Here is a 17,040-nt window from a genome sequence, read left to right as displayed (position 1 = left end):
CTATCTGCAGAACATTTTCTCTCAGTGCCCGGCAGCCTTCAGAGCTGCGTCGTTCTACATATTTGGTTGCCCCCATAAGTTGATCACAAGCAATTAGCTATCTAAAACAGCATTTAAACTGCACGAATAGCCTGAAACTGGTAGCTATCGAGTTAAGTACAGTTGATAAAATTTCAATCAGGCTCTTGTTGCCCTCTGTCTGTGAGGAGAGCGCTCCGTTTATGCACAAAGATCTGGTCCCCCACAAGCTACTACTTAATGTTAGGAGAGTGTGAGTGGAAACACCTGCTGTTTCACGACATTAAATGACTGGATACTAAGTTTGTAAGGCATCCAAAAGACACAGATATCACTCAAACTCTTTTCAAACTCAGCTTCACAATGGAAGACCCAGATATCACTCAAACTCTTTTCAAACTCAGCTTCACAATGGGCATCGTGAAATAGCCCCTTTGGGGTGGGATCTTAAACTGCTTGGCTTTTATGCACTCATGAGTTAGAGTGTGACCTGACTCTTACCATTTTTGTGTCAATAACTACCTAAATCCACTCTGCATCAACATGAAAATACCAATATAAAAACAGCTTATATTTATATAGTGCCTTTAACGTAACAAAATGTCCCAGTGTGTTATCAAAAAGAAAATTAACACCGAGATGTTAGGATAGATGACAAAAAGCTTGGTTGAAGAGGTAGGTTTTAAAGAGCATCTTAAAAGAGGAAAGCGGAGAGGTGGAGAGATTTAGGGAGGGAATTCCAGAGCCTAAGACCTAGACAGCTGAAGTTACTGCCACCACGGGCACATTTAAAATTGGGGATGTTCAAAAGGCCAGAGTAGGTGGAGCGCAGAGGTCTAGGGAGATTATAGAGCTGGAGAAGATTACAGAGGTAAGGAGGGGTGAGGCCATGAAAGGATTTGAAAACAAGAATGAGAATTTTAAAAACAAGGCATTGCTTAACTGGGAGCCAATGTAGGTCAGCAAGCACAGGGGAGATAGGTGAGTGGGACTTTGTGCGAGTTAGCACACGGGCGATAAAATTTTGGATGACCTCAAGTCATATGCAGACTAAAATGCATGCATAGGACTCGGACATTATATATTAATCATATAAAAAGTACTTCCTTATTGCTAAATAAACTCATTCCTAACTAAAAGCTGGTTTTCATTTACCATCTTCCCAGATTTTCTGAGCCTCGGTCCAGAAAGCAATGTTGGGCTCCTCAAGGTGAAATAACGCCCAAGATTTTGAACGGAAGTTGGGTCCATGAAAGCATGCCAGAGTCATGTGATTTCCATGCAAACTCATGGATCCGCCCAGTTGTACTGCATCTTCAGGCAAAGGCATTTGGAACAGGGAGATCTGGCATCCAGCAATCACCTTTAACACTTCTGGCCAATGGCGATGATGGGCTGCATCAAGCACTGGAGACGAGAATGCAAACAAAAACAGTAAATACAGATACAATCTTAAAAATGACCCATATTTTTAAGTTTACATTTTCTTTTCAAAAAAATTAAGTTAGTAATTCTCACAATGTTCGCTGGAACTTCTCTCCACATTTATTACTGGTGTTTTTGGAGGTATGTAGAGGACCGGTCCCCAGGTAGATAGGGCTCTTTTGCTAGTATCAAATTGCTGAGTGAAAAATTCCTGCAATTTCATTCCAATTTTAATTAGGTCTGGTGTGGTTGATCGCGAAATCATGACCTGGAAGATGTCCCATTGTAGATCTCCATGAACAAAGACTTCACTAGAGGCGAGATGAGAACAAATAAGTTACTTAAAATGAATAAATGTTTATTGTATTAATAAAAATGTGAAGTTACTGAAATTTACAGTTTTCCTCAACCATCTAATCTTTTTCCCCAATCCTTTAGGTCCACATGTGGCAAAACACCATTTCTAACTTAAAAGTGACCTGTCCCGAGCTCTCTGCCAATGTGCTGTGATCAGCTACTCAAGAGTTTCATGAAAGGGGTGTGCGTTGATTCTAGAAATTTCCCTTTTGCCTTCATCGTAGACAGTCCCTCGAAATCAAGGAAGACTTGCTTCCACTCAAAGTGAGTTCTCAGGTGACTGAACAGTCCAATATGTGAATTACAGTCTATCTCACAAGTGGGACAGACAGTTGTTGAAGGAAAGGGGAGTGGAGAGTCTGGTTTGCCCCACACTCCTTCCGCTGCCTGCGTTTGTTTTCTGCATGCTCTCGGTGACGAGACTCGAGGTGCTCAGCGCCCTCCCGTATGCTCTTCCTCCATTAGGACGATCTTTGGCCAAGGATTCCCAGGTGTCGGTGGGGATGTTGCATTTTATCAAGGAGGTTTTGAGGGTATCCTTGAAACATTTCCTCTGCCCACCTGGGACTCGGTTGCCGTGTAGGAGTTTCGAGTAGAGCGCTTGCTCTGGAAGTCTTGTGTCCACCATGCAGACAATGTGGCCCGCCCAATGGAGCTGGTCGAGTGTGGTCAGTGCTTCGATTCTGAGGATGTTGGCCTGATCGAGGACATTAACGTTGATGCGCCTGTCCGCCCAGGGGATTTGCAGGATCTTGCGGAGACAGCACTGGTGGTATTTCTCCAGCGAGTTGAGGTGTCTACTGTATATGGTCCACGTCTCTGAGCCATACAGGAGGGCGGGTATCACTACAGCCTTGTAGACCATAAGCTTGGTGCCAGATTTGAGGGCCTGATTTTTGAACACGCTCTTCCTCAGGTGGCCGAAGACTGCGCTGGCGCATTGGAGGCAGTGTTGAACCTTGTCGTCGATGTCTGCCCTTGCTGATAATAGGCTCCCTAAGTATGGAAAGTGGTTCACGTTGTCCAGGGCCACGCTGTGGATCTTGATGACTGGGGAGCAGTGCTGTGTAACGGGGTCAGGTTAGTGGAGGACCTTTGTCTTACGGATGTTTAGTGTAAGGCCCATTGCTTTCGTACGCCTCAGTGAAGATGTTGGCTGTGTAAGCATCTTACCTCCCCTTAAAACGTTACCCATCCAAAGAGCAGCTGCATTTAAGAACTTATAGGAAAACTACAGACACAAACGTTATTGCTCCACACATTCCCAAATAACCGTACATTCTTATTAATTCAGTCAACAATTCAACATCCATAGCACCAAAATCAATATGTGACATATTAAAAGACATTATCAAGTATTTTACTGCACAGTTCATTGTACAAGAAACTTTCTATTTATGAAATGTGACAATAGTAAAGTACAATTCATTTTCACTTGTATTGTAAGCAATATTAGTTATGCCTTCATAAACAAACACAATGGGCTCAATTTTGCCCAAAGCCGTTTTTTGGCGTATAGCCAGAGTTACGTCTGTTTTTCTCGGCCAGAAATACTCCAAAAACATTTGTGCCAAGTTTCCCTGCTGTATTTTTCAAATTTGGCACAGCCTGTCCAGTCGCCTCGGGTGGTGGAGTCTGCTGTCTGCACCGAAAAAATTATGCCACATCTTCTGCGCATGCACGAAAAAAAAGGACGCTTTTGACGTGATTCCTATGGACGTGCATGCGCAGTACAGCTCCCGGTCTGTAATCGGTCATTTTTGAGAGAGAAATGTAATTATCATTGGAAAAATCGAAGCTGCAATACAAGATGCAAGGCGGTGAAGGACCAGGAATTTCTTATTGGATGAAGTGGAGACACTAGTTACTGTGATTGAGGGCAGATGGCAGGAACTGGACACCAGCAGAGGTCACATAAAAATTCCACCCAAAGAAATAAAGAAACATTGGAACCAAGTTGCAGAAGATTACCACCCGGAGGTCTGGAGGCCAGTGCAAAAAGTGGCAGGACCTTGGTCAAGTAATTAGTGTAAGTAATATTTTTACTTTTCAATGGAATTGCAATTGTAAATGTGACCAGCTGTGTATGTCCCACCCAGCTGAAAGACACCCACTGTAAAAAGTTGTATTTTCATCTTTGCAGAGGAAGGTAGCACATAACAAAAGGGAAAGAACTCGAACAGGAGGAGGCCCAGCAAATCTGCACCCACTGACACCCTTGGAAGAGAGGGTTGCTGCTTTGATGGATCCTGCCTGGAGAAAAGCAACCACCACTGCACAAGCTGGGCCCATACTTGAGGGGAGGGCAAGTCCTGCAAATTCCACAGTACGACTTTGCTAAATGTTAAGTACTGTGCGGTCTAGCCATAGTGCGGTTCACGGGGATGTCTCCGTCAGCTATGCTTCGGATGATGCAATGTGCTATTATTCATTGTGGTCCTTCAAATGAGCCTGCTGCCTGCGCTGTGTGAGCCTACTCATGCCACCCTTCCCCCTCCTCTGCTGCTAGCCATTTGTCTGTTCTGTTATATTTTGCAGAACGTGAGGACAACCCTGATGATGCAGAAGATTATTCAGTTGAGGACGAGCCTGAAGAGGAGAACATCTTCCAATCCCACCTTCCAGACCGAGCATGGGGGTGAGGCGATGGATGAAGCCCCATCTCTTGTACACACTTTGGAGGAGATGCAGGGGCCACCCACTAAGTTGCTGGCTCCTTCCCTTACTAGTGGTTTGGTGGGACATTCCACGGTTTCCTACTGTCCGAGGCTGGGGATTCCAGTGGGGTGCAGCGAGGCACACCCAGGGTCCCACCGTCCAAGGCTGCAGTTCCCAGTGGTGGGGTGCAGCGAGGCACACACAGGGCCCCACCTTCCGAGGCTAAGGGTCCCAGTGGTGGGGTGCAGCGAGGCACACACAGGGCCCCACCTTCCGAGGCTAAGGGTCCCAGTGGTGGGGTGCAGCGAGGCACACCCGAGGCCCCACTGTCCGAGGCTGCGGGTCCCAGTGGTGGGATGCAGAGAGACACACCAAGGGTCCCACCGTCCGAGGCTGCGGGTCCCAGTGGTGGGATGCAGCAAGGCACACCCAGGGCCACACCGTCCCAGGCTGCGTGTCCCACTGGGACACTGCGAGCCACAAATGTGGTGAGGAGGGGAAGGAGAGCTCGACTGCGCTCTTCTGAGGTGCAGGATCTAACAGATGTAGCTCAGATGATGGCAATGAGTGCAGAGAGCACTGACCTTGCGCGATTACTCCTGGACACCATCAGAGAGGTGGGTGATGAGGTATCAGGACTGTCGGGAGGAGTAACAACACTCTCGCGAGAAATGGGAACGATGTCTGGGACCATGAGTGAGGGAATATCTCAGTCAGCTAAAACCATGTCAGTGAACAGGAGGGAGGGAATGTCACAGGTAGCTGATGCGTTGTCAGTGAACATGAGGGAGGGAATGTTGCAGGTAACTGAGACACTTTTGCTCAACATGAGGGAGGGAATATTGGAGGTCGTTCAGACACTGTCAGGGCGCATGAGGGAGGACAGATTGGAGTTAGCTGCTGCAATAAAGGAACACGCCCAGACCCCGTGCCCACTGACAGAATCAACTGCCACTCACATTCCAATCCCCAGATCAGCCTCTGAAGAGCCACAAGCCAAGCCCCTCCACATTGCCGCCTGCAACCCCGCCTCAACAGGTGCACATTACCCAAGATGTTCGAAAGAATAAGCTTCGTACCAACCGCAGAAACATTGCGCCACCGCCTGCGGTCAGGGGTGGTGGAGTCACCAAGACCAAGCGCGGCGGACGGTTTTAGAATAAGGTGGAGGAGGGATGGGTGCAGCCTTTCTTTGCTGCTGCTGTTGTTGTTGTGATTATTATTGTTGTTACTGTTGTAACTTGTTCTCAAATTAAAAGTTTTTGTACGTTATGTAAATTTACAAGCTGAAAGTTAGTAAGTGATCTTAAAATTTGTAAGTGATCTTACCTGAAAACTTTAAAGTTTGATACAAGAATATTTTTATTAAAGATAAGTACAAATGTTTGTCAAACTTTTGAATAACATATATTTTAAATTATAACTGAATCATTTACAGTATTTCTTCCATTATCATCACCATTATAGGCAGTCCCTCGGAATCGACGAAGATTTTCTTCCACTCTAAAAAAGGAGTCCTTAGGTGGCTGAACAGTCCAATACGAGAACCACAGTCCCTGTCATAGATGGGACAGATAGTTGTTGAGGGAAAGGGTGGGTGGGACTGGTTTGCCGTATGCTCTTTCCGCTGCCTGCGCTTCATTTCTGCGTGCTCTCGGCGATGAGACTCTAGGTGCTCAGTGGCCTCCCGGATGCTCTTCCTCCAAATAGGGTGGTCTTTGGCCAGGGACTCCCAGGTGTCAGTGGGGATGTTGCACTTTATCAGGGAGGCTTTGAGGTTGTCCTTGTAATGTTTCCTCTGCCTACCTTTGGCTCATTTGCCGTGAAGGAGTTCCAAGTAGAGCGTTTGCTTTGGGAGTCTCATGTCTGGCAATGTGATCAAATGTGGTCAGTGCTTCAATGCTGGGAATGCTCTAGCCTGGTTGAGGATGCTAACTTTGAAGCGTCTGTCCTCCCAGGGGATTTTCAGGATCTTGCGGAGACATCGTTGGTGGTATTTCTCCAGCGACTTGAGGTGTCTATTGTACATGGTCCAGGTCTCTGAGCCATACAGGAGGGCGGGTGTTACTACAGCCTTGTAGACCATGAGCTTGGTGGCAGGTTTGAGGGCCTGGTCTTCAAACACTCTTTTCCTCAGGCAGCCGAAGGCTGCACTGGCGCACTGCAGGCGGTGTTGAATCTCGTCATCTTGTTGATAAGAGGCTCCCGAGGTATGGGAAATGGTCCACGTTGTTCAGGGCCGCGCCGTGGAGCTTGATGACTGGGGGGCAATGCTGTGCGGCGGGGACAGGTTGGTGGAGGACCTTTGTCTTACGGATGTTTAGCGTAAGGCCCATGCTTTCGTACGCCTCAATTAATACGTTGACTATGACTTGGAGTTCAGTTTCTGTATGTGTGCAGACGCAGGCATTGTCCGTGAACTGTTATTAACACAACTTTTGGAACTCAAGAAGAATCATTTACATTATTTGTTCGATTATTATCACAACTTTTGAAGTAAACAAGAATTATTTCCATCATTTTTTCCATTAACACAACACAACATTACAGAACAGGTCCAAACAGTAAACATGGTCCATGTAGAATAGTTGCCGCTGAGCCTTCAGGCAGCAAAGTGTTCACGGATAAGCTGCTGGCGCAAGGCTCGAGCAATCATTAAAGGGACATGACGGCCCACCCTCCTCCGCCATCGTACTCTGGGTTCAGATACTTACATAGCTTTCTCGACCTCCTGCTCGTCATCTGCATCTTCCTCATCATTATCATTCACTCTCACCTCAGGTGGGTCTTCCACTACCAGCTGCTGCTGCCTCATGATGGCTAAGTTATGCAGCATGCAGCACACAACATTGAACTGACCGACAATCTCAGGGGATCATAGCAAGTAGCCTCCAGAATGGTCCAGGCATCGGAAATGCTGTTTCAAGATGCCAATGGTCCTCTCTATGATGCTATGCGTTGCAATGTGCGACATGTTATATTACTGGGCAGCTTCCGTCTGGGTTACACGTAGGGGCGTCATGAGCCAGGTGGCGAGGCTGCATCCGTTATCTCCCAGTAGCCAGCTCCGCTCTTTTGGCTGCTGCTGAAACATGGCAGATATAGCGCTCTCGCATAGGATGAATGCATCATGGGTACTCCCAGGGTATCTTGCATTGGCTGACATGATATGATGCATGTCATCACACATGACCTGTACATTAATGGAGTGGAAGCCTTTTCTGTTCCTGTACATCTCTGAATCCTCCAAAAGGTGCTTGCAAGGCGATGTGGATACATTCAATGCAGCCCTGTACGTTTGGGAAGTCAGCAGTCCTGGAGAAGCCTACAGTCCTGTCATGCATTGCCTGAGCGATCATGGGGAACTTTATGTAGTCATTCCTCCGGGCATATAGTGCAGCTGTCACCTGCCGAATGCAGACATGTGTTGTATGTTGAGAAATGGCTCACACATCCCTAGTTGTAGCTTGGAAGGATCCGGATGCGTAGAATGAAAGTGCAGCGGTAACCTTCACTTCAACTGACAAAGCAGTCCTCCTGACGCTTCTAGGTCATCAACTTACAGATCTCAGTTACAACTTCTTTGTGGAAACGCAGCCTTCTGACACAGTCTGCATCACTCAGGTGCAGGTACGAACGCCTGTCTCGATATACCCGATGTGGGTAAGGCTTCCTGCCCAGCACCTTATGGGCCCTGAGGTTCCTCATGCGATGACGTTGAATCAATTGTCTCCTCCGCAGCACCATGATGCAGAAGGCTCGCACAAGGTATGGCATTGTCAGTATTGCCCCCATGCTTAAATTTTATCTTTGCAAGAATCTCAAAAGGGCAGGCAGGCAGGACAGGTTCTTTGTTCTCTCTCCCCAAGGTCTGTACGGACCAAGGTCTGAGCAAGCGCAGTGATCAGGAACCCACACCCGCCACCCCGCCCCCCCCCCCCCCAGGCTCATTTGATGCTAGTGCAGTCTTGCGACTTCTACTGATCACCACTTTCCCCCCCTCCCCCCCCGGGCTTGTTTTGAGCCGAGCCCTGCGCCCGGACATGGCCGTTTCTGCCGGCCGACGCTCCAGCCCAGTTTCTAGACGGTCGGTGGTGGCGTGTGAGTTTAAAGAAAATGAAAACTTCAGAATTCCATCTACTCCGTTGTAATCTTTATTATGCATACTTAAAGTGTTCTTGACTCCCTCCAAACTGTTGATGAAAAACAATGGCGTCTTTCTGCGTCGATTTTTCAATGTGCGCTGCTTCCTCTTAACTCATCAGAAGGTTTTTCTGGAGTGGCCAGAAACGCAGATCGAGGAGAAACTTTTTGGGGGCAAACTTCATAAAATGATAAAAACTAGCGCAGACATGAGGTAACGACCCCGTGACGCAGATTCCTTGGGGAAACTTTAATTTAAAAACTTACGCCAAAAAAAGTGGCACGCGCCAAAAGAACGGCACAAATCACCAGGCAAAACGGAGCCCATTTTATATATATATATAAATAAGTGTGCCCATAATTATAGAAGTTCATATACCTTTTTTCAGTCATGCTCAAGTCTATTGTATTGTGAAGATTGACTTTCCATTCATCTTGCAGTTGCAGATCTGCATTGCTGAAAATTCCCATCAGGATACTAGATCCCATATAATCAACTCGAGCATCAGTGGAACCCAATGTAATCTGGATTTTATGGCTGGGTTGTTGGTTTGGGTGTTCGGAGATGTGAGCTTCAAACAGTAAATAAATAGTTATTGTCCATCAAATTCATAGTATCAGTACAAGTGACATTGAAAATTCTTTTTGACATGTAAAAGGCCATAAATGCATTAGGGATCTTCAATGATTCTGTTTTATTTTGCTGCCTCTCTAAACTTTATTCCTTAATGTTATATAATAAAGCAAAACAGCAAACTATTGCTGGACCAAATTAAAACTACTTAACAATTAATCCAATACAATGTACAGGTACTACGCCCAGAATGCAGAATTCCGAAAACCGGAATTATCTGAAAACCGAACAATGTTGCAGCGGCCAAGATGGCGACGTCGGGCGGCGAGGAGTGGAGAATCGGCAGGCGGCAAGGAGCGGAGGGAATTGACGAGGAGCGGAAGGCGGTGAGGAGCAGAGAAGCAGCGGGCGGCGAGGAGCGCCATCAGCGAGGTCTGAAATCCAGCAAAACCCAAAAACCGGCACGGATTCGGTCCAGAGGTTGCCGGATTTCAGACGTCATACCAGTATAATGATTGTGGTATTAGTTTTGAAACCATTCAAAAACTTCCCCCATAATTTTTCCCCTATTTCTTGCTTGATATTCTTCAACTTTCTATAATGTGCCTTTGAACTGTTAGAATTGTTACAGCACAGAAAAAGATCATTTGGCCCATCGAGCCTGTGCCGGCTCTCTGCAAGAGCAATTCAGCTAGCTCCACTTGCCCGCCCTTTCCCTGTAGCCCTGCAAATATTTTATCCTTCAGGTACTTATCCAATTTCCTTTTGAAAGCCACGATTTGAGTCTGCCTCCATCACCCTTTCTGGCAGTGCATTCCAGATTCTAACCACTTGCTTCGTAAAAAAGCTTTACCTCATGTCGCCTTTGGTTCTTTTGCCAATCACCTTAAATCTATGTCCACTGGTTTTCGACCCTTCTGCCAATGGGGGCAGTTTCTCTTTATCTACTCTGTCCAGACCACTCATAATTTTGAAAACCTCTATCAAATCTCCTTGCATTATGTGAAAGATACCAAATAAGTGTAAGTTATTTGGATTATATTAATGTTACACAATTTCAATTTTAAATACATATATAAAAACTTAAGTAGTGCAGACAAGCCCAATGTTAATGGTTGATTTCTGGTCCAAAGGCGAATAATAATGTTCTGTAAACAAAAACAGCCAGACTACTTTTTTGGGGGGGCGGGGGGCGGCATTGAGAACTTGACACAATCATTAAACAAGGGTATATTTTCTGATCAGTGCTGTTTTGATACAAATGCTCAATAAGTTAACACAAACAGATTAACATTTATGTTACAATAAGGCAGATTGGAATTTGAAATGGCACTTTGAATGTTTTTACCAAAACACTGCCAATCAGTTAATTGTGTAGAGACCTTATAGTTGCTACACTTTAAACCAATAACACAAGGCTTTACTGCTGTGTTCTAATTGCAAAATAAAGCTGATAAAATGCAAATGGACTTTCTTCACCAGTTGAGGAAGATTCCAGCTGTACAGAAGGGATGAATGGCTATAAGAACATAAGAAATAGGAGCAGGAGTAGGCCATTTGGCCCCTGGAGCCTGCTCCTCCATTTAATAAGATTTGATCTGATCATGGACTCAGCTCCACTTCCCTGCCCGCTCCCCATAACCCTTTATTCCCTTATCGCTCAAAAATCTGTCGATCTCCACCTTAAATATATTCAATGACCCAGTCTTCACAGCTCTCTGGGGCAGAGAATTCCACAGATTTACAACCCTCAGAGAAGAAATTCCTCCTCATCTGTTTTAAATGGGCGGCCCCTTATTCTGAGACTATGCCCCCTAGTTTTAGTTTCCCTTATGAGTGGAAATATCCTCTCTGCATCCACTTGTTGAGCCTTCGCATTTCAATAAAATCACCTCTCATCCTTCTGAACTCCAATGAGTATAAGAACATAAGAAATAGGAACGGGAGTAGGCCATTCGGCCCCTTAAGCCTGCTCCGCCACTCAATAAGATCAAGGCTGATCTGATCATGGACTCAGCTCCACTTCCCCGCCTGCTCCCTATAACTCCTTATCGTTTAAGAAACTTTCTATTTCTGTCTTAAATTTATTCAATGTCCCAGCTTCCACAGCTCTCTGAGGCAGCAAATTCCACAGATTTACAACCCTCTGAGAGAAGAAATTTCTCCTCATCTGTTTTAAATGGGCGGCTACTTAGTCTAAGATCATGCCCTCTATTTCTAATCTTCCCCCCATCAGTGGAACCATCCTCTCTGCATCCACCTTATCAAGCCCCCTCATAATCTTACACATTTCGATAAGATCACCTCTCATTCTTCTGAACTCCAATGAGTAGAGGCCCAACCTACTCAACCTTTCCTCATAAGTCAACCCCCTCATCCCCGGAATCAACCTAGTGAACCTTCTCTGAACTGCCTCCAAAGCAAGTATATCCTTTCGCAAATATGGAAACCAAAACTGCAAGCAGTATTCCAAGTATGGCCTCACCAAAACCTTGTACAGCTGTAGCAAGACTTCCCTGCTTTTATACTCCATCCCCTTTGTAATAAAGGCCAAGATATCATTGGCCTTCCTGATCACTTGCTGTACCTGCATACTATCCTTTTGTGTTTCATGCACAAGTACCCCCAGATCCCGCTGTACTGTGGCACTTGGCAATCTTTCTCCATTTAAATAATAACTTGCTCTTTGATTTTTTTTCTGCCAAAGTGCATGACCTCACACTTTCCAACATTATACTCCATCTGCCAAATTTTTGCCCACTCACTTAGCCTGTCTGTATCCTTTTGCAGATTTCTTGTGTCCCACCCACCTTTGTATCAGCAAACTTGGCTATATTACACTTGGTCCCTTCATCCAAGTCATTAATATAGATTGTAAATAGTTGAGGCCCCAGCACCGATACCCGCGGCACCCCACTTGTTACTGTTTGCCAAATGGAAAATGGCCCATTTATCCTGACTCTCTGTTTTCTGTTAGTTAGCCAATCCTCTATCCATGCTAATATATTACCCCAACCCTGTGAACTTTTATCTTGTGCAGTAACCTTTTATGTTGCACTTTATCGAATGCCTTCTGGAAATCTAAATACACCACATCCACTGGTTCCCCCTTATCCACTCTGCTCGTTACATCCTCAAAGAACTCCAGCAAATTTCAAACATGATTTCCCTTTCATTAAACCATGCTGACTCTGCTTGATTGAATCATGCTTTTCCAAATGTCTTGCTACTGCTTCCTTAATAATGGACTCCATTATTTTCCCAACAGCAGATGTTAGGCTAACTGGTCTATAGTTTCCTGCTTTCGGTCTGGCTCCTTTTTTAAATAGTTCACTGGGACCTCCCCAGAATCCAGGGAATTTTGGTAGATTACAATCAATGCATCCATTATCTCTGCAGCCACCTCTTTTAAGACCCTACGATGCAAGCCATCAGGTCCAGGGGATTTAACCGCCTTTAGTCCCATTATTTTACCAAGTACTACTTCTTTAGTGATAGTGATTGTATTAAGTTCCTCCCTCCGTATAGCCCCTTGATTATCCATTATTGGGATGTTTTTAGTGTCTTCTACCATGAAGACCGATAGAAAATATTTGTTCAAATCTTTGCCATTTTCCTGTTCCCCATTTTTAATTCCCCAGTCTCATCCTCGAAGGGACCAACATTTACTTTAGCCACTCTTTTTCTGTTTATGTACCTGTTGAAACTCTTACTATCTGTTTTTACATTTCGTGCTAGTTTGCTTTCATAATCTATCTTCCCTCTATTTTTTTTTTAAGTTGTTCCTTGCTGGCTTTTAAAAATTTCCCAATGCTCTGGCCTCCCACTACTCTTGGCCACTTTGTATGCCCTTGTTTTCAATTTGATACCATCCCTTATTTCCTTAGTTCGCCACAGATGGTTATCCCTTTTCTTAGTCTTTCCTTCTCATTGAAATATATTTTTGTTGAGAGTTGTGAAATATCTCCTTTAATGTCTGCTATTGCTCATCAACCGTCCCACACTTAAATCTATTTTCCCAGTCCACTTTAGCCAACTCTGCCTTCATAACTTTGTAGTCTCCTTTAAACAAGCTTAGGACACTTTGAGATCCAACTTTCTCACCCGTTATACCTGACAAGTCAACATTTTACCTTTCATTACAGTTGCTGCCTGACTTGCTGAATGTATCCAGCATTTTTTGTCTTTGTATCATTAAAAATATTATGGCTGGTGTGGCGTGGTGTTTAATGCTGTTTCTGCCTTCAAAGATGGACCAGATTTTAGATAGGAAAATTCAGAGTTGATGGTAATTATCAGTGACACATCTTTGATCAACATACTATTCCCACATCAGCAGTTTGTGATTCCAGTCATTCTGAGTGGCTAGCAGAAAACTGTATACCAGAGAAATAACATGTCTAATTAATGGTAGATGCCATTCGATGTCCTGCTATAGCAAAATCTGGTCCATTGATACTGCTAAAACATCTAAAAATAGGCACTAAAAGATTAAAAAACGCTTACGGATTATTCCAGGCTATTGCAAGTTATTTATGTTGTGAAACTTACAAACCATCTCCAAGGTGTTTACATCTATAGTGCCACCAACTACTCCTCCTTTGGAATCTAGCTGAGATCTTCCTAGACCAACGGACATCGATATTTCTCGGTCTCTGTTGCTACCCACCGATAGTCGTCCCTGGCTTTTTAATCCACTAGTTGTCCACCTAAAATAGAATGTTGCAATAATGGTAACATTTTAAGAAATATATATGCTACACTGAGAACTAGGTATTTATTTATGCAATATATAGTGCAATGAAACAGCCGTTCAGTACAAGTGTAAAACCAAAGCACAGCACTAGAATTTTTAATTTAAAAAAAATGGTACAATGGTACAATAAGCAGTGTTGAGATGTACAGCACTAACTGAAAACTACTGATAGTAAATTTGAGAGTTCTAACTCCAAGTGACAGGACCATTTTATCCTGTTTTCTTTTACTTGAAAATAATTGAATATTGTGTGCAGTTTTGGTCTTCTAATCTGAGGAAGGACATTCTTGCTATTGAGGGAGTGCAGCGAAGGTTCACCAGACTGATTCCCAGGATGGCAGGGCTGACGTATGAAGAAAGACTGGATCGACTAGGCTTATATTCACTGGAATTTAGAAGAATGAGAGGGGATCTCATAGAAACATATAAAATTTTGACGGGATTGCACAGGTTAGATGCGGTAAGAATGTTCCCGATGTTGGGGAAGTCCAGAACCAGGGGTCACAGTCTAAGGATAAGGGGTAAGCCATTTAGGACCGAGATGAGGAGAAACTTCTTCACTCAGAGAATTGTGAACCTGTGGAATTCTCTACCACAGAAAGTTGTTGAGGCCAGTTCGTTAGATATATTCAAAAGGGAGTTAGATGTGGCCCTTACGGCTATCAAGGGATATGGAGAGAAAGCAGGAATGGGGTACTGAAATTGCATGATCAGCCATGATCATATTGAATGGTGGTGCAGGCTCGAAGGGCCGAATGGCCTACTCCTGCACCTATTTTCTATGCAACAGCATTATGCAAAGGTTTTTTTTACGGATTTAACCAGTTAAGAACATAAGAAATAGGAACAGGAGTAGACCATACGGCCCCTCGAGCCTGCTCCGCCATTCAATAAGATCATGGCTGATCTGATTATGGACTCAGCTCCACTTCCCCGCCCTCTCCCCATTAGCCCTTATCCCCTTATCGTTTAAGAAACTGATGATCTGATCATAACTGTTACTCTGTATAATGTATAATATACTATGCAATAAAGCAGCTTAACTATTCGTATCAAGGCTCATCTGATCTAGTGTTAACTTGGTGTGTCTTTGAAGAAATCAAAGAAGTAGACGTGTGAAAGACATGTGTATTTGGGCCGATCACAAAGAAATGCTATTGTTACATCGCTGGGCTATATTATTGTACAAGTCGATATAGAGCAGTGCGAGTCAACAATATAAATAAGATGCTCAGACAGCTTATGGGAGCAATCACACAACTAAACCGATTAAGTTATTTACGGCAACTTGAAGTTTCTAACATGGGCTACCCAGGCCCGAGAGACAATGCAGAATAAAGCAACAAGCTGATCCTGGTCATTGAATAAAGAGCTTTGAGGGACAACTTAGTAAGTCTATATAAAAAAAAGGATGTCTCAGCGGGGGTCTTATATACACAAAATACGTAATGGGATAAAGAAAATCTGAAATAGCAATAACTTGCATTTTTATCACGCCTTTAATGTAAAAATAATGTTGCAAGGCACTTCAGAGAGGTGCACTCAGAAAAAATTTACACTGAGTCAAAGGAGGATACATTGGAAGGAGTGACTAAAAGACATGATCAAAGAGGTGGGTTATTTTAAGGAGGATCTTGAAGGCAAGAAGAAGGGGTTCAGGGAGAGAATACTTTCAGATATGCCAGATCAACAAAACAAGAAGGCACATGTTTAAGCTGTGAAAGACATGGTTAGGGCTGAAGGTGAGAAGTATTTACACAGCGGGTGAGCAACTGCTGGAACAGGTTGCTAGGAAGTGAGTCTAAAACCTGGGTGCTGGACTCATTTAAACAATTGCACTGTAATGGAAGCTGGCAGAGTGGTATTCTAGATATACATGATCAAATGTACTGAAGGGTCGTCTTCATCTGAACCCATTTTGTGATCCCTTTCATTGTAAGCCAGCAATATATCACAATGGAGTACAATATTCTGCAGTGATCATCTTCTGATAGTACCGTACACTCAGAACATGCCAGAAAATGAAATCTCAAGAAACTGATCACTTGGTAAATTAAAATTTAATACATAGCTTATAAACAACAGGAAAGGATTAAAGGCAGCAAGTCTGTAATTTTAACATTCAAGTACTGTTTCTTATTGCTCCATCCATGTACAACATTTTAACTCATTCTCTCATTCATTATTCTAGAATGGAAAGTACTGTACATATTTATATTATAGACTTCCTCCAGAAAAATTGTTTTCATAATGTAACATTCTGTATGTGACTAAGGGACTGCAACTTACGTGGTATTTCCCATAACGTTACTCATATTCATTTGAACATTTAGCTGCTTCAGGTTGATTGCAAAAACAACCAACGTCTCCCAAGGTGCTGCTTGTTGGTTTGCCATCTTTCCATTCTTACTGAATGATGGAGTAGAGATTTTGGTAACGGAATCTGTCAACAACAGGAGAATATTTGCATAACTATCAGAGGAAAAAAGGTGAATGAATATATGCTTACAGTAAATTTCTTTAACTGGAATAATGAAACTAATGGGTTAAAATGATAATCAAATTGTTTACTCTGTTGTAGGCCATTATAAAATAAAAGCGAATCTAGCTTTTCCCAATGGGCTACCAATGCTACCTATGCTTCTGTCTTTATAACTCTCACTCGCTTTGTGTCCGTGTCTCTGCTACTGGGTGGTAAGGGGAGCAGCACTGCTCAGGTCATTAGGCATGATAGAGCTGGCAGCACTGGTGGGTTCTGCAGCATGGTGCAAAGGAATATCAATAAGACTGGTGCTAGCAAGCTTGCACATAATGCTGCAGAGCATGGAGGAGTCCAGCTCCAACTTGTGTTCAGGCTTTGCGGAGAGCATGGAGACCATTCTGTCCAACATGGACCGAGTGGTCATCTCCATCAACAACAAAGGCGCCCACCTGTCATGGAGCCTCTTCTAACAGCTTTCACAGCTGCCATGGAAGTTCGGACTATTGCCATATGTGCTTTGGGGGCCACTGTTGAGAGTGTCTTCCAGAGAGGCACATCCCTCCTGCAATCTATTCTCGTGTAGTCACAAGCGTGCTGAAGGCTAGTGCCAGGACATGACCTTGACTC

The 17,040-nt window shown here is 44.1% G+C and overlaps 1 protein-coding gene across 1 annotated transcript in view; it reads right to left on the bottom strand.

Annotated features, from left to right (window-relative positions):
- kiaa1109 (KIAA1109 ortholog) overlaps positions 1 to 17,040 on the bottom strand; it is a 523,818-nt gene that overhangs the window by 39,663 nt on the left and 467,115 nt on the right. The window contains exons 74-78 of the mRNA XM_070862493.1: positions 16,221 to 16,374; positions 13,727 to 13,884; positions 8,981 to 9,173; positions 1,537 to 1,754; positions 1,174 to 1,425 (exon numbers count right to left, since the gene is read on the bottom strand). Of these exons, the coding sequence (XP_070718594.1) occupies positions 1,174 to 1,425; positions 1,537 to 1,754; positions 8,981 to 9,173; positions 13,727 to 13,884; positions 16,221 to 16,374 (975 nt within the window). The remainder of the gene's footprint in view (positions 1 to 1,173; positions 1,426 to 1,536; positions 1,755 to 8,980; positions 9,174 to 13,726; positions 13,885 to 16,220; positions 16,375 to 17,040) is intronic.

Source organism: Pristiophorus japonicus, chromosome 2 (genome assembly GCF_044704955.1).
Source record: "Pristiophorus japonicus isolate sPriJap1 chromosome 2, sPriJap1.hap1, whole genome shotgun sequence".
NCBI lineage: Eukaryota > Metazoa > Chordata > Chondrichthyes > Pristiophoridae > Pristiophorus > Pristiophorus japonicus.
Note: the sequence above shows the minus strand (reverse complement) of the source record. Positions and strands in the feature narration are given on the sequence as shown.